Here is an 18,898-nt window from a genome sequence, read left to right as displayed (position 1 = left end):
CCCAATTGCCCTAAAGCCCTTTGAAAAACAGTAGAAACATAATAAGATTTGGGGGGGGGGGGAGGGTGTTGGCTAATGTCATTGACACACGATTGGCACATCCTCACATTGAAAAATCCTCACTGATATTTAATCACACTTGTTCCGTGCCCTATGCTACCTCACTCTGGCTTTGCCCAATCTGTTTCAGAGCTTCTATAAACCAAGGAATGGCTGGCTTCACAACACCAGATTGGATATTTGGCAACAACTGTTTCAATGGTCCTTTCATTTTATTGATCCATTGTGAAACCAAAAACTAGATTAAATCATCAGCCCTATGGACCAACAAATCTTCCAAGGCATTCAAGAATCCTTTATGTTCCCTATGTCTCCAGCTTCCAACAACCACAGCTTTTCCCTTTGGAACCTTCACATCTCTACTACCACCACCAGAGTGGCAGTCAGATTCAACTGTCCATTGATTAGCTTCTGCACATAGAAAGGAGACACATGATATTGCCTTTCACCCATGGCAGAAAAACACCTTAAGCCAAGGGAAACTGGAAGCCTATATTTTCTTGCTGGATACAAAAGTCAGGAAGCCATCTCTCCCATTAGCTAATAGTAGAGCATTAAGTGCACTGGTGAAAAAGGGACAGAGTGATTTTGCTTCTCTATGGCAAATCCATGCCATTCCTTGTTTTCAAAGGCTACCAGTACCAAGTACATAAGATGGCTAATTGCATGGCTGATATTATATCTAGTATGGGACTGGTGTAATGTTTCTTCATTATTTTATCACTGTGGAAAGCTTATGTTTGAAGCATTTATTGTATATAAACTATGTAAGGAACTCTGTGGAGCCCCTGGTGGTGCAGCAGATAAAACCGTTGAACTGCTGAACTTGCTGACCAAAAGGTTGGTGGTTCGAACCCGGGAAGCGGAGTGAGCTCTTGCTATTAGCCCCAGTTTCTGCCAACCTAACAGTTCAAAAACATGTAAATGTGAGTAGATCAATAGGTACCACTTCTGCAGGAAGGTAACGGCGCTCCATGCAGTCATATTGGCCACTTGACCTAGGAGATGTCTATGGACAATGCCGGCTCTTTGGATTAAAAATTGAGATGAGCACCAACCCCCAGAGTCGGACATGACTGGGGGTTTTACCTTTACCTTTATCTAAGGAACTCTGTCTCCTTACCACACATTCAAATGGTATAGAGCAGTGATGAAAACATGTTTATATATTTAACACATGAGGCATTGTTTACACAATTCCAAAATGGTTTCAATCTAGGGAGTTTCAAGGAACAACAACAACAACAACAACAAAGCTTTATTTATATCCTGCTCTCTCTCCCCGAAGTGACTCGGAGAAGCTTGCAACAAACAAGTGTTTTATTTATAATATGCCTAGATTGCTTTACATATCACCTTATTGTTTCTAAAGTTTCCATAAGACAGCATTTTATGGTTTTTAATTTACAAAATACAATCTTAAATAACACAAATACAATAAACTTGAGAAAAGAAAAGAGGGAAAACATTGAATAAATAGGGTTTGGGGGGAGTTAAACAGCAAGGTATTGAGTTTACCTACCACAACTTCATAATTTGTCCCCAAAATTGTCTGCCATTTGTTATGTAATGGCATTTCTTCATCTGTGGAATTTATCTGAAAACCTAAAAAATGGGATATTATAGTTAACTACAGGAAAAAATGTAACATTCCTACCATCATGTCATAAATAGGATGTGCTAGAATTTGCATCCATTTAGCATTTGTCACAGTTTATAAAAAAAAAAAGGCAGTGTCGTGAACACACAGGATCTATCCTTTTCTGATTTCATTCTTCAAAAAATGAAAATTAAAAATAGAAATCTCAACAGAAGTGGAACTATTCTGATATACTGCATTCAAGTACAGTTCATAACTTTTTTTGTTCTTTCAGAGTAGTTCTTTTCAAAATCACTCACACCAGATGAGCAGGTTGTGGTGAGACTATATTAAGGAGAACTCCTTAAATCTCATTTGGCATCCCTTGTATTGGAAACAACCTTAAACAGCCTTTTAGCACTATTCAGTTCAGAATTCCACCTGCTATTCAGTTCAGAGCTGCATCACCTCAAGGATAAGCCTTTTTGCACTTACTCCGGCTATTCAGTTCAGAGCTGCATTACCTCAAGGATCTTCTTTCATCTCCTCTCTTCCAAAGAATGCTAATTGTGCTCAGCCAGCTTCCTGAATAACTAGGTTTCTCTCTGGCTACCCTCTGCTGCACCTTCCTCTTCCCCTGAATACAGAAATTATGTGCACCTTCTGTCTTCCTTTGCTACAACTGTTCCCCAAATTACTTTTTATTAATCTGCCATCTTACAATGCTCCAATGCTTTAAAAATACAAGGTACATATATTTTTCTCTTTCTATAAAGAGCTGGAATTGAAAGGAAAGTACAACAGGTTGAGTATCCCTTATTTGAAATGCTTGAGACCAGTTTTTCTTTTGGAATATCTTCATTTGCATATACATACATAATGGAAATATCTTGAGGACGGGACCCAAGTTCAAACATGAAAGTAATGTATGTTTTATATATATCTTATACCCATAGCTGGAAAAGAAATATTTTAAATATTTTTTGCATGTAACAAATTTGAACCATCAGAAGGCAAAGGTGTAATTATCTCAGCCACCCACATGAACAATTTTTCAGATTCTGAAATTTTGGACAAGGGATGCTCAGAATGTAATGAATTTTCAGCTTCCACCTCCCCTCGCTCAAAGCTATGAACAAGATTCTTGCTTTCATTTCTAAAAATATAACTAATGTTTCACATATATACAATAAACCATAGTACAACTAAGTACTGGTATATATTCAGTTTTTACATCATAGCAGAAAATGCAAATCTAGTACACAAGCTGTAGTCACATCATCCAAAACCTTCCTAGTAATGTTAATAGACTTTAGAATTGGTGCTTTGCTGAGTAAAAGAAATACACTTGTATTTTAAAATGGTTTCTCTTTTTTCAAAAATCCACATTTCTCTTTATAAATGAATAACTTAAGATTTTGCCACTCAAAATCTCTGACTTCAATTTCAGACAGTACTATTAAGACATTGTCCCTAGAGGGCAGTGAAAGAACACAATTTCATGAAATAATGTACACTTCTGTGAAATGTAGCTCATCTAAAAACAGAAGTACCCTCCTGAAACCTAGTAGTAAGACAGTGTGAAGGTTTTTCAGAAAATACAGCAGGACAGTGAACAAATGCAGCAAGAAACAAAGCAAGGCAATAATACCAAATAATTTAATGTACTTACTGCAGAACTAAAAACAATAAAAAGAAAAAAGGATGGCATGATTAACATGCTAGAGAAGAAAAAGGAAAAAAAAACTATTACAACTTATGTTTAAGTATATGATATATATGTAACAGTCCCCATATATGTAAACACTTGGTGGTACTTCACATAAGAAGCCCATGTATTACATTCAGCACTTATTTTAAAAGTAAAGACATGGATTACTGCAACCAGTTATATGTGGATCCTTAAGTGTATGAATATGGTTCCATTAAAAAACTATGTGAGGTTTTCCAATGCCTTCAATGTGACATATATTTCTCCTCATACTGAGCTATGATGCTGCTACAAAACTTAAAAGTCTCATTCTCAGGCAATATATTAGTAAAGTATTTAAATATCACTGAAATGAAAATTGTTTAGTGTGTTTAAATACCATCTAATAATATAAGGGCAAAATGAGCCTTGTGTGCTACACATTGTCATTTTTGCAGCTGTTGGGACCCAGAACCACTTTTTCTTTTTAAAAGGCACAATTTATGTGTATTTTTACCCACAAACTGCAGAGGAAAACTCTTAAAAATGGGGAAACATTCCTAAAGAAACTGTGAAAATGCCTTCTCTGACAAAGAGAGGTGGGTCAAAAGGAAGAAAACTGGCACCTGGCCCCACAAAGTAATTCACAGCCATAAAAATGACAATTTTCAGTACTAACAGTTATTAATTTTTAGCTTGTAGATGACTGAAAGACAAAATCACAATTTTACACAGTCTCCCACTTTTTTTACAGTCTCCCAACTTTTAGGCGTGTAATGTCACTGTAGGAATAAAACTTCACCACTACTGGAAAATGTATGTCAAAAATATAACATACAAACATTTTGACATCCCATATTTAACATTCAAAACAGATGCAATACAGAATAAGAATGTTTTAGTAAGCTTTAACCTATTAAATGCACTACAAGATGAAGAGAGATAACATCAAAATCAGTACAATCAAAGTGTTTAGGACAAACTCTCCTAGAAAATATAGCCAATGAGTATAGATGTAAATAAAGAGAATGGCTGCTATTGTTAAATGGAAGCAATGTTATGCCTAAGTGTTACAACATCCAAGATGCAAAGGTAGAATGTCTCAAGAATAAAGTAGAAAAGCCTATCATAGAGAAGATCAAATTTAATAAATTAGTATGTAGTGGAGATGCATGTTAATATTTTTGAAATTGTTCCTCTGCTTTATTATTATTTAAATATAATCTCTGGATAATGTGCACACTATTTATTCCAAAGGAAAATATCTATTTTTTTTTTAGAAATAACTTCAGAATTTCCCTTAGAATATGTATTTATGCCTTACACCTCAAACACCTTTCCATAGGTTTTGGGGACAGAGGAACAACTTTTGAGAACATACAAAAATGGAGATAGAAGAAAGAAAAGTCAAAGTCAAAAATGTAAGCCAGTGTGTTCCACAGGAAAAAGATGTATGCTACTACAAATTATTATTAACTCGGACCTGGTTGTTGTGGACTAATGTCTTCTCCAATGTGAACCACACTGGTACTGCATGACAGTAATGGAGATTCCTGCTCTCTTTCACAGCTTTCTGGAAAAGAAGAAGAATACCCTCAGCAGCTCTGGGCAAAACACTGCTCTACAAAAACAAAAGTTATGTGCATCCCTGCTCTCACTGAATAAGGGCTCCTGTTTCAGACTGAAGATGTGCTTTTTTTCCAACTAAAGTACTATGTGTGTGCATACATACATAATAAAGTAAATAATATTTAATTTACAGGAAAGGCTGGGATATAGAAGAGACCTTTATATAATACGGTTACAATCCCATACTTGTTAAAGTCAATAGAACTGAACACTTTTGAGCAGACATGTAGGTTGCTAATTACACCCTAATCAACAGTCCTTTCTATCACAATACCTGTCACATGTAACAATATAAGTTTGACTTCTATTAAATATTCCAGATATGCTAGAAATTAGACCCACTAACGATCATTCTGTGTTTCAACATTTACACTCCATTCGACTGACATTCTTCAACAGCAAGGCTGTGTGTTTGAAGACTGTGGATGCATAAAACTGGTGAGTAAACTGTGCTGATTGTTCTATAATACACAGGACTCACATTTTTATTCAAAAAGAGAAGGAAGCCTGTCAGCAAAGTTTGGCCTTTGTGAATCGTAAATATAAAAATATTCATTTTAATGTATTGAACAGTGATACTGTTTTACTATGTCTTTTAATTCTGGGACTTACTGGGATTTCTGGGAGTTATAGGCCAAAAACATCTGGGGACCCCAGGTTGAGAACCACTGGTGTAGGGGCTTCCTCGGATTCCAGTAACAGTTATCATTTCATAGGCAAAACTTTCAAAGAAAAAGTCACTCTCCAAACATATCACTCTTATAATGATATTCCATTGTTATCAAAAGGATATATACAAGTTTCCAGCCTAAATCTCCGATTTTAGGCTAGCAACATAATTATTGTGACCCGGCATGTTTCTGTGTTATTCTTCTTCTCCATTCTTTTACAAATAACCATAAGGTTGTTTTTAATGGGTAAGCAATTTAAATGTATGAAATGCATTCTAGTAATGCATTTCAAGGTTTTGGGGGAGATTTTCTACCCTTGTTACGTAATAAAAAATTACTAAACATTCTTAGGATCAAACCTGTCTCACCCTTTGAGAAAAGAATGTTCCTTTCCACTGAGATATTACCTATCTTCAAAAGGCTGACCTACCATGAGATTGGTGGATAAGGGCCACTTCATTAATCTATTAAACTGTGTTAAACTATGTGAGGAGCAAGTGAGAACAGGGTGTATCCACTAGACTTTCTCCTCAGTGAAAACCAGAACCCCAAGGACAATCCAATAACGGAGTTGCTCCCTGGATGGCCCATTGCTGGAAGACAAATCTGGGAATCTATCCCCCAGATCTTGTGACTTAAAATGAGGGTGCAGTCTTCCAGGCCCAGTCCTTAATGGTAGTCTCCTTTCCCATACCCTGTGACCTACAGAGGAAGTTTCAGACTTCTTTCCTTCATCAAGCAAGTGTCAGGGGTATACAAAATAATCTTATATTACTACTACTACTACTACTACTACTACTACTACTACTTGCCAGGTGACTGTCTATTTGCAGACCACCATAAGCCAATAAGCTAATTTCCCAAGATACACTGTGGGGGCGGGGGGGGGGGCTCCTAGAGAAAATTCCTATGCAGACCAAAAGCAGCCAGCAATGCTAATACTGCACAAGTGATGTTTAAGAGGACGTTGAAGAGAAAGGAAATAAGAACCTATAAAACCCTCTAGCTCTGCCCCCACATCCTTAGTCACAGTACTATGTGCTCAACATTTAACTCCTGGTTCTCTCCCATTGGGACCTACAAATTTGGCACCTTCCCTGCAGCTCTACTGGTCCAGAACCAGGATTTGAACTTTGGACATCAGAATGATCTCCAGTGTTCTTTTCCTTTTCTTAGATGTTTTTGCCTGACCTCTTAAATACCAAACTCTCTACTGACACTTTCTTTGGCTCTAAGCATCAGAGAAAACAAAATAAAAACTAGACCAGGGCAGAGCTTTCTTAAATAGGAAAATCTTGTATGAATTGCAATGTAAATAGAATATAGACTCTGAGGGTGAATTTGGTTCATTTCCCCCAATTTTACATGTTGGAGAAAAGAAAAGAAAATTCAACAATTTGAATCAAATCCAGTTACAACTACCTTTGCCTGTGCCAATATCCATCGTTTGAAAAATTAAATCCTTTTCAACAGCACCACTGAAGTCCTCATGAGGCCGAATGTGAATTTCCTGTTTGAGGCCTCTTCTGACCAATGTGAGTCCAACTGTCTGGCCAGTGCGCCGCAAAACTTCAACTGCTTGCTGGTTGGTAAAACCCTGAAGATTTGTTCCATCCACCTAAAGAATTACACTTATGTTAATTTTCAGTAGGTCACTGTAGGATACAAAAATGGTATCAGTAAAATGAGCCAAACTTCTCTTTAGCTGGTTTCAAAATGTCAGATCTGATTTGATCTCCAGCGGCTAAGATGTTTTCTCTTTTGCTTTACTGTGTTTGATTATTTACATCCCAGGAAAAATACATTCCACTTATACCATTTATATAAATATGGTCTAAGAGCAAAAGGAACAGTATCCATAAACATTTTGTATTACAGCTTCCGTTTGGTTGATACTCTTGGACAAAAAGTATGGTGTTATAAGTGACTGCGTGCTAACCAACTGTACTACTTCATTTCTAGCACCTCTGTCTAAATTGACAGTATTGGCTTCTTACTTTATAAAAAGGGTAGTATTTTGCCAACAACGTCAGCAGTTAGAACTCTGTGGCAAATATTGTTTCATCAACTGCAATTTGACCATTCAGCCCATGCCAAATTGACTGTATGAGGCAACTCAGATTTTGAAATTATAAGGAACCATTTTTTAGAAGATGTGCACAGAAAATAGAATTGTTATCTTAAATCAGATGCAAGCAGTCCCCAAGTTATGAACAAGACAGGTTTTATAGGTTGTTCTTACATTGAATTTGTATGTAAGTCACCTTTTCCTCATAATAATTATTTAAGGAGTGAATTCTCTTCTGAGGAGTAGATTTCTCTCACTTCCTATTGTCTCAGCTTCATTCTTAACTATGAGTCATTTGTAAGCCAAGTGTTTGCAACTCGGGGACTGCCTGTATTGGGTGTTTATTATGAAGTTTTTGCCTTTTTCAGTTTTGCAAGAGTGCTTTACACTTCTAAGAGCTACATGGGAATTATATCCTGAAACATTTCTTACAATTCAGATTTGGCCCTGCAGCTTTACGTGCATCGAAAGTTCTCTTAATATTGGAGGCATCAATTGAGGCCAATCCAAACCACACATTTATAGTTATATAAATTTCAGCTGCCTATAAATAAACATGGCATGCATAGTTTACAGAAAGAATGAATAGCAGTCCAGGATTCGGCATGTATGTTTTGGATCTGGGGCTGTTCCAGGCCGGACTGATATCAAGCTAACCTGCTCAGTGTAGATAGGCCCAGAGATCCTTTTCCTGCTCGGTTGCTGCCAGCTCTGACCCCATCAGGCAAAGTTTGGAATTTCTACCCCAATATCCATCACTTCATACTGCCATAAATGTACTATTCTGCCAATTTAATGACTTTTCATTCAGTTTCTAAAGACCACATCCACTAGCTCTTTGATATCTCTTTTTCTTCCCACCACATTAAGTAATTTGTTGTCATCAGAACATTTGATTATCTCAATACTCAATCTTAGCCCCAGATGATTTATGAAAAAATCACAAAGCACCAGTCCCAATACATATGTTTTGGAAACCCAAATATTTATGTCCCTACACTGTGATAATGGGCAATTTATTCCTGCTTTCTTCTTTTTGTTCTTTACCCAGTTAGCAACACACAAGGAGACTTCTTCTCTTATTCTATGAATACTCAGTTTTCTCAGGAGTCATCACGGAACAACACTGTAAAAAAGCTTTGCGAAAGTCTAAGTCAACAGTGTCTTCTAATGGATCATTCCTAGCCACATGCTTCATAATGCTCTCAAAGAATTCTGAAAACATGATGAGCCAGGACTTAACCTTTGCAAAAGCCATGTTGATTCTTCTTCCATTAAGACTTGTCTTTCTATATGCTTGTTAATTTGACCTTTAACAATTCCACCAATTTATCCAGAGCACATGTTAAGCTAACAAGCTTGTAATGACCTAAATTAATGACCCAGATTCTCTCTTGATCTCATTTTAAAGAGTGGCATTACAGTGGCCATTTTCCAGTTTTTCATATGGAGAGCAAACTTTGGAATAGGTTACTCTTTCTTTTTTTCTTTTTGGTCAGCAAAATAAAGCTCAGCTTGGAAACTCATGAAAACATTCCATCTTGGCTCAGTGATTTGTTAATTTTCAATATGTCAGTGAGGCAATTAAAGTGGATAGTAAAACAAAAAGCTAGTAACAGTAAAAAACCAAAAAGTCAATAAAAGCACTCCTCCATTATTACTCACTGCAATAATTTGGTCTCCAACCTGGATTCTACCATCATGCTCAACTGCACTGCCTTTTGTGATACTCTTCACAAAAATCCCAGAGGGTTCTGCAAAATAAAAGGGGAAGTCAAATGATTAAAATTACATTTCAGCTGTTGCTAGGTGAGCCTATATGAAATGAGTCCACAAACACAGTGTGCCAACATTCTACTATGACTCCCCAACACATTTTGCATAATGTTTTATCTGCAATCTCACTGATGTCACATTTTCCTCAACAGCCACATTAATGAGTCAAAATTATATTCCAACACATAAGCACATACAATGAATAACAGCTGCTGTAGGCTACATTTCAGAAGAAGGAACTGGCAAAACCACCTCTGAGCATCCCTTACCTAAGGAAGTCCTATAAATTAATGGGGCCACCATACATCAACAGGTGACTTGAAGGCACACAAACATGCTATCAGTCTGGCTTCTTGGGAAAACAGAACATAAATTTCCAAACATGCATTTTTTTATCCTGGTACTTTTCAGTATTGGTGCGTATGGCCACATGCTATAAATACTATGATCAAGTGAACCAAAGGGTATTGGGTTATGTGAGCATTTAAAAGAAAAAGGGTATAGTGGTGTCATCAGTCCTTGATTCCAAACAATATTACAGAATCACATAGTTGGAAGAGACCACGAGGGTGATTTAGTCTAATGCCTTGCCATTTGGAAATACAATCAAAGTAGGAATATCCATAACCATATCTAATGAATTAAAACCAGCCACCAAAATTAAATTCAGTTTTGGAACTCAAAAAGAGTAACCTCACAACAGTTACTCCACATATTTAATATTTCTATATTTTTAAACATTTACATTGTGATTTGAAAAGCTAAAGTAAAATCTCGGCAAAATGAGAAAAAAAGGTTAGGAAGGGGAGAATCTCTACAAATATATACTTTTGACGTTACCTGAAGTTTTGTCTCCAATGTAGCCAGCAATAGTTATTCCTAATCCTTGGATGTTTTTCGTAAGTGTCACGTCAAAGGTGTTTCCATCTGCAATAGTATCAACTTGTGTTTCTTCCTCTCTCTTTTATGAAAAGAACAATAAATGTTGGTTAGTTGGTTAATATTCCACTTTTCTCAGAGCTAGGAAATAACTAATTAAATCTTTATGTATGATTCAGTTAATGACACAATGTTGGTCAACATCACTTTCTATCAGTTTGAAAATAATTAATAAGACTTAACTTGTTAACTGAGCAAGAATTAAATCCAGTGGGGTGAGAAGCAATTAAAGCCATTATAATGTAAAAAGTGTAACACCCACCCACTGAAAGTCTGTTTCCCAGTAACCAGTTATTTGGCAAAAGCTTGTCTGAATGAAAGGGTATTTGCCTGCCAGCTGAAGTATAGGGAAAAGACCAGCTTAGAAGAATTCTAAAACCTGGGAGCAGCCACCAAGTCAGTGTCTAGGTGGCCTAAATAAAGTGGACTTGCCCTCAAATAATGTAGGAATTCCAGACAATGCACATCTGGATTCACATCAGAAGCACTACATCTAGCCATTAATGAGGCACAAGAGCAGAGGTGTCAAACTCATTTTCATCAAGGGCCTCATGGTTGCCTTCAAAGAGCTGTTGAATCCATGGATGGAGAATCTGTGGACAGAAGGCCAACTATATGTATATTTTTACATAGTGGTAAGTGCTATTGCCTTTTTACCCAATTTGTGACCCTAGATGTAACTGACTGACAACTCCCCTCATTTTGATGATCTGCCATACCAATTTTGATGATCTGCCATACCAACTCAGACATCATCTGTACCTAAATTCATACCTCATGACCCTGACTAAACAGAACTGCAACCTCCGTGTTGTTAGTGTATCAGAATCTACTCATGATATCTAATTATGAGGCATATAGGAGTTGTAGTCCAGCATCTGGAGGGCCACATAAAATGACATGGCAGGCCACATTCAGCCCAGACCTTGAGTTTGACATAGGTACTCTAGAGGGATTTACTTCAGAGCTTCCAGAAAGTTCCAATGATTTCAAAGTACAGCTAGATCAGGTCTGATTCACCATCCCCATGTGCAACATATTAACCGCCAACCAGAATCAGTTCTCTGCCTAAGTTTTGCCCACAATGTTATTTCTGGTGAGGTCACACCAGGGCACCCAGCCATGTGACCAAAATGTGATGTTGCCAACAAGCCCTGCCAGAGAACTCCTGGTAGCTAGCAATGCTGGCAGCAGCCCCAACACATCCTTGGCTGTCCATTTGTTTCAACAGTCAAAGAGCACAGGAGACATTTCTGGGCTGCATCTGGGCATGTCTAGAACAGTCTACTCCAGACAAATGAAGTAAGTGTTGAGACCACCTAAGAAAGCTCTCTGTCATGTCCTCTCAAATGTGCCTCAGGGGTGGCAGGATCAAATGAAGGTCCTCCAAGACTCTACCTATGGTTATGATCCTCAAAAGCAGTCTTTATCAGAATTGACTAACTAAGCCTTAATATTCAAGCACAGAGATTGGAAATAGGCAATATTACTTGTCAGAATACAACTTGGATAGTTGTTAGAGGGCATGACTTTGACAAAGCCACCACAGCTTTAACACAGTTAATATTATTTTTCATTTCAAGTCTTTTATGTACCTTTCTTCATACAATTTTATGGCGCCATAAAAAACTGTATTGAAGTTTGAAGAATCTGAAACTTTAACAGAACATTGGCCGCTTTCATGTCATATAATCAAGGTAGAGGTAAGAGTCAAATTATCATTGTTATTTTTATGACTGAAATGCTTCAAAGTAAAATATACATATAAGAAAAATTAAAAAGTAAGAACATATGCAAGAAACACAAATAAACATTGAAACTTTCAGTTCAAAGGCTTAAAAAGTAAACATAAATTGTTTTAACTGAACTTATATGGTTGGGAATCTTCCTACTCCTTACATAGCTACAACAGAACAGTTTTAGATGAAGAAATACATAAAACAACTCAGAAACAGAAGTACAGATCCTGAAAATGCTTGCATAAAAGGGATATACCAGTATTTTATAATAAACTAGCTGTGCCTGGCCACGCGTTGCTGTGGCTTAGTCTGGTGGTGTTGGTCAGTCTACATTAGGTTGTTTTTATGCTGTGACCTCCACCCTTCTTTAGACTCACATTAGTAGTAGTATTTGAAGTTGTTACCTTCTTCAATTTTTGTGTTGATTGATAATTGCTTGAGATCCCTGTTGTCTTTGGTTTGTTGTTAATTGTGATGTCTGATTCTGCTGAGTGCGGTTTTTATTTTTATTGTGGTACAATAGTCTTTTTTTGCCTGTGTAGGTGTTTATTGTTGTTGTTGTTGTAGTGGTCATGAAGGTTGGATAAGTTAGATGCTACTGTATTTTTTTTTGGAGGCCCAGGGTAGCACTGACTGGCCTCTCAGCCTCAGTGCCTGGCTGCTTCTTGCCTGTGATGGTGTTGATTCTTATTGTTATTGTTGTCATTGTTATTATTGTAATTGTTTTTTTGGAGGCCAAGTGTGAATGTAGGGATTGGGGAGGTGGATGAGCACTGAATGGCCTTGTCAGGGAGGGCTCTTGTCCTTAGCATTCCTTCGCTTGGCTTCCCTCCCTCCTTCCTTCGTTCTATCCATCCCAGCCTTTCCTGCCTGCAGAGCCATGGAACTGGGTCAGTGGGTTGGATGGTGGAGAAAGGGAAAAGGAAGAGGCCTCTAATTGAAATGCATGGATTCCATGCCATGGGGTGCTGGGATTTGTAGTTTGCATTCAGTTCAACCCCTTTCTTTCTTTTTGTCATGGAGGAAGACCCCACCCAAACCCCTCAGACAGATGGCCATCCGGTTTAGTTGTGTTGTTATAGTCACAATGCGTTGTTGTGAGTTTTGTGGGTCCGGATTGTGGTTTTGTGGTGTGGTTGTGTTGTTACAACCGAGAGGAAAGGCTTTTGTGTTGTGTTGCCAAGTTTCGTATTTCTGGGGCATTTAGTTGTGTTGTTATAGTCATGACGCGTTGTTGTGAGTGTTGTGGGTCCAGATTGTGTTTTTGTGGTGTGGTTGTGTTGTTACAAGTGGGAGGCAAGGCTTTTGCGTTGTGTTGCCAAGTTTTGTATTTCTGGGGCATTTAGTTGTGTTGTTATAGTCACTGTGCAAACAACTTTATCCTTTTATATATATAGATTGTATCCTTCTAAAATATTACCTAACTCCAGCATGTGAAAATCTACTGTTTCTATAGCACAACCTGGGTTTCTAATTCCTCCTTCCCACTACAACTTTCTCTGCAGGTGAAACCCTGCTGCAGATAATTTTCCAGTCTTCTGGAGCAAGTTAGGGATCTACAGAATGTGCAGACCTAATCCCACTAGTGTCCCCAAAAGCATTTCTGGTAATTCTGTAATAGACACTAATCTATAATCATATCCTATCTGATATAGGGAGTTTAACAGGATCCACTCTGGTTAATTCTTGGATGGAAGACTGCAAATGAATACCATGTGCTGAAGGCAATCTTTCAGAGGAAGGAACTAGCAGAAACACCTCTGAGAATTCTTGGTGAAGGAAAGTTTGGCATCCACTCAGCATCTGGGGATTCAAACTGGATGATGAGGAGATGCTCATCATGGTGACATTTGGCCCTCAGCAGTAAACCCTCATTGGGGTTTCTCCTCCCCAATACTCAGATGGCTTTCATATAGCTTGGACTGCAAGTCAGGTCAATAAAAGGCCTATTAATTAACCACATGTGTGGATCTGGCCTCTTTGTTTCATGGTTGCACTTCAATTGCTTTTGCTAAACATATATAGTGACATTCTTCGACAATTCCCCTATTTCCTTGGAGTGCCATTTGTATGCATAAAATCTGCTCTGCAGGATTGAAAGGGCTTCCAGAACAGTGGAGAAATGACACTGGGGGCTCAAGGACAGAGAACTGGTGAAAAAAAAGCTTTCCCTACTTTGCTAGCAACGCAAGGATTCTGAGATGAATAATGTTCAGTGATAATCCCTGGAGCAAAATAAAAAATCTTTTATCCAGTACTCTGTGTGTTCGAGAAAAGCGGGCACAAGGTGTCAACAGAGAAGAGTCTACCTGTGCCCCCATGGTGTTTGTTTTGCTGTCTCTGCCCCTGTGTTCAGAAGATTTCATCTCATTTTCTGTCCTTGTGATAATTGGATTTTGAAACATTTGACTTGTTCTAAAACAAGGATTGGTGATAAAACTTCAGTGGAGACATCTCTTCGCTATGATAACTCTGACAGGAGTGAATTTCCCTTGCAAAAGGTAGATTTCTCTCACTTCCTGTTGTCTCAGCCTTGTTATTAACTATGAGTCATTTGTAAGCCGGATGTTTGTAACTCGGGAACTGCCTCTATAGCAAATAATAATAATAATACATCACACAGACACTTAGACACTTGGGAAGTGTCCGACATGTGATCCAATACAACAGCCAGCAGAGTGTCTGCTGTGGACTCATCTTGTTGTGTTTCAAATAAGAATAATAATTCAAAATGATTCATTGGAACTTATGCCTCAAGTACCACCTCCCAGCAGTAAAGAACTGGTGGGATCACAAACCTGCAAAGGTAATGGAAAATGAACACGCAAAGATACTTGTGGGACTTTCAAATCCAGACTGACAAAGTTCTGGAACACAACACACCAGACCTCACAGTTGTGGAAAAGAAAAAGGTTTGGATTATTGATGTCGCCATACCAGGTGACAGTCGAATTGATAAAAACAACAGGAAAAACTCAGCTGCTATCAGTACCTCAAGATCAAACTTCAAAGACTCTGGCAGAAACCACTACAGGTGATCCCGGTGGTGATCGGCACACTCGGTGCCGTGCCAAAAGATCTCAGCCGGCATTTGGAAACAATAAACATTGACAAAATTACGATCTGCCAACTGCAAAAAGCCACCTTACTGGGATCTGCGCGCATCATCCGAAAATATATCACACAGTCCTAAATACTTGGGAAGTGTTCAACTTGTGATTTTGTGATACAAAATCCAGCATATCTATCTTGTTTGCTGTGTCAGACTATGTCGTTGTGTCAATAATAATAGCATTTTTATGTTTACTTCCCAGATATGCAACAGAAAAACCTATCACGCTGCTTTAAACTCATCTCGGAAAATTCTTCTGGGAGTCAAAAAAATCAAATAGCAATTCAAAGGTAGAAAGGACTACATGTAAACTAAAAGGCAATTACCACAAAAAAACTACTTAAGGAAAGAGTGGTTCAAATTGTGTTTGGGAGATTCTTCTTGAAAACAGAACATAAAAAAGCAAAGCAAAAACATAGGAAATTACTGAAATAAATCATGTCCTGACAGAAGAGAATGAGCGTAATACTCTTCTTGTCCCTTTATTTGTTTCTGTATTTTGAATTGGGCACAATTTCAATGAAAAGCAGCTCATTCTGTTGAATAAAATCAAGTTAACTGAAGCATCCTGCAAAAACAGCTGTCACATTATCAACACAGGATGCTGAAAGTCTTGCAAGGCTTGACACAAAGAAAGGCTGAAATATATAGGCAGTTTCACTTTCTGATATGTGTTTGTTTGCATACACCAAGGTGTTTGGTCAAATCAAATTTCATTTCTCATATTATGAGCCATGCTCCTCCTTGGTCTCTTCTCAAAACATTAAGAGAAGAAAGTTTTTTGTGATTAATAGAGAGAAACAAAATAACACAAGGAGTTGTGGAGTTTGCGTAAAGGAGATTTTTCAGAGAGTAAAGGAAGACAGCCAGAATTGACAAAACAGAAATGAAAGGTTCTGTGTGGAGTGAAGATGGCAGCTGGGGAGTTGGCACATGATGCACAGCAGCTGAAGTTGTGGCAGCTGACCTAGGTGAAGAGCTGCAGCTGTGTGCCGGCTGGCACAGAAAGGAGCTGGCTGATGGATGCGGGGGATGAGGAGGTAAATGTGGGAAGCAGGAGAAAAAAGCCATATTGGAGGAACTGTTTTAATAATCCAGCTGGACTGAAAGGGATGCCGCAGAGTAAGTGGGAGGTGTTGCAACATACTGATTGCTCAGCTGCTGTTAAAGTACCCTTCAAGTGGCACACTGAGGTTACTGGGTTAGAAACTATTTGCATATTTGTATGTCTGGCTCCCCAGAGTCCCCACTAGGCAGACTTTCCTGCTGGTGATTATGAGGGACTTTAAATATATATATACACAATTGTAAACACTGCTTTTACATGCCTTTGGAGTAAGAAAACAGTAAGTCCCTGTTTTCCATAATGAACTGCCACTGGAGTTCTTGCTGCTGGTGTCATTTCCTCAATTTATGCTGCCCGATATTACCTGGTTATCTACCATGAACGTCTGTACTGGTGTCCCTGGAGGAACCGCTGGTGGTGCAGGCTCTTCTATGGGACCTCTGGCTATCACCAGTTTCACTCTGTTTCCACACTGCCTCAGCACATGGGCTACTTGCTCACTGCTCATTCCACTCAGATCTGTCTCACCAATTTTCAAGATGTGGTCTCCACTGCACAGCCTACCATTCTGGATGAGGAAGAGCTCAATTAATGAATCGTCACAAATAAGGAAACCAAGTGTACCACACCTGCATCTTAACAAGAGATTATTACTATTATAAAAGGATAGTAGCATAATACTGCGTGAGTTATTTATTAGCAACTGGGTTATGCTATAACATTAAGGTAGTAAAACAGAACATAACAAAATGCAACAATTAGTATTTATTGCCTCAACTGCAACTGCTGCTAGCCATGATACTACCCTCCTGCAATAAATGTCCTTGGTACAAGCTCCTTAATGCAATGAGAGACATGAATTGCACGTGGCATCATGCTCAAACCAGCCTGCAGAGAGAAACCAAACTCCATGCCTGCAAGGTTAAATCTCAATGTATTATGACGAATAACAGAATGTCTCAGGCTCATAATAATAAGCTAAGCTATATGTATAAATATTATACTGAGTATAATATATAGATAGTCCACAATCTAAAACAGCATTTCTCTCTTTCTTCAACCTTCTTTTCTTGCTAGGCAATTCAGATCAGTAGGATAGAACTGCCACAAAAAAGACAGGATATGTTAAATGTTTCCTAGGAAGCTCACATAACAATTATATGTATCCCTAATTATTCATTTTGAATGCCCACCACACTGAGTCTGGCCAGGGTTTTTTATAGACTTTTATAAAAGTGTTGCCTTCTGGTTTATGGTGGGGATGTATATACTGCGGTGAAGAAAGCTTCATGCCCCCTTTTTAATCCCAAGAAGAAAGATTTCTTAAATGATAATGCTTCTATTACAAATTTGTATTACATTATGCTATAAACAAGAACAGGAATATGAAAGGGTATGTGTACCTGATCAGCTATTCCTCCCGGAAGGATGGTTTTAACGATTACTCCCGTTGATTTTCCACCCACTATCCCAAATCCCAGACCTGATCCATCATTCACCAACTCAATTGTCTCAACATGCTGCCAATGAACCTGCAAAGACAGACAGTACATTAAATTCATCAAATACTAAAAGAGAGGAAGCAATTATATTCTTTCCAGTGCCACAGAACCAAGGTATCCAGCCAGCCCTGTCATATATTGAGTTCTGAATCACCATAAACAATATAATTTTGCAGCTAAAGCTGTGAAACTATTTACTCTTGAGCAGCTTATAGACAAAGCAAAAAAAAAAGGGGGGGGTCTTCCCACCATTGCATGACCCCCTCTCCAGATTCAGTGCATGATCCACCAGTATATTTGTTATTTATAAGGCATGGATGTATAAAGTGAATGTAATTTATTATGAAACAAGAAATACACCATTTTGTTCACCCAAAAAAACAATGGAGAGCATGTCTAATAAGGAATCCTAGGATGATCCAAAGTACCTATAGTGCTTGAAGACCCTAAATACAAACAGCTGTAGCCAGGCCTAAAGGCACAATTCTTTTGTTCCTCCATCTTAACATGTGTGCAAAAAAAAGCATAAAAATAGCCCTAAAGATTTGAGGATTATAGTGTAGGTTTGTATTTAGGTTTTGGCAAATTTGACTTTTAGACTACTTGAACAATTTTGGAGATATGTCCATGTTTGCAAAAAGTAGTCTTATGGACCAAGACTTCTACTGAAGTTCCTACAAAAATAACAGGACTAATTATTTAGTTTGCTAAGTTTGACATTTCAGTGGTATTCTTAAGAACAAAGGGCAATCAAATTCATTGAAAGATACGTATAGAAATACTCTGTCATAGTATAAGAACTCCAAATATATTTTTTCTAAGAAATTTTGGAAATATCCTACCAAAACCTTTTTGCTAAAGAATACTGTGATGTGAAGCCCTAAGCAAGCCTGCTTGCAACCAGCCAATCACATCCTTCAAAATGTTGTGAAGCGGGGTCTATGATGGATCAGATTCACTGACGAAGGATAGAAATGCTCTGCAACAGTACAATAACTCCATCCACATACATACATACATACATACATACATACATACATACATTATGTACACAAGGTGTTGGAAGC

General features: G+C 38.0%; 1 protein-coding gene across 22 annotated transcripts in view; it reads right to left on the bottom strand.

Annotated features, from left to right (window-relative positions):
* mpdz (multiple PDZ domain crumbs cell polarity complex component) overlaps window positions 1-18,898 on the bottom strand; it is a 134,522-nt gene that overhangs the window by 84,018 nt on the left and 31,606 nt on the right. For 21 of the 22 annotated variants that reach the window (XM_008103128.3, XM_008103131.3, XM_062971926.1 and 18 more), the window contains exons 7-13: window positions 17,733-17,861; window positions 16,694-16,897; window positions 10,314-10,434; window positions 9,363-9,451; window positions 7,052-7,247; window positions 4,813-4,902; window positions 1,583-1,665 (exon numbers count right to left, since the gene is read on the bottom strand). In XM_008103128.3, the coding sequence (XP_008101335.2) occupies window positions 1,583-1,665; window positions 4,813-4,902; window positions 7,052-7,247; window positions 9,363-9,451; window positions 10,314-10,434; window positions 16,694-16,897; window positions 17,733-17,861 (912 nt within the window). The remainder of the gene's footprint in view (window positions 1-1,582; window positions 1,666-4,812; window positions 4,903-7,051; window positions 7,248-9,362; window positions 9,452-10,313; window positions 10,435-16,693; window positions 16,898-17,732; window positions 17,862-18,898) is intronic. The other variant, XM_062971923.1, reaches the window with a different exon arrangement.

Source organism: Anolis carolinensis, chromosome 2 (assembly GCF_035594765.1).
Source record: "Anolis carolinensis isolate JA03-04 chromosome 2, rAnoCar3.1.pri, whole genome shotgun sequence".
Lineage (NCBI taxonomy): Eukaryota > Metazoa > Chordata > Lepidosauria > Squamata > Dactyloidae > Anolis > Anolis carolinensis.
Note: the sequence above shows the minus strand (reverse complement) of the source record. Positions and strands in the feature narration are given on the sequence as shown.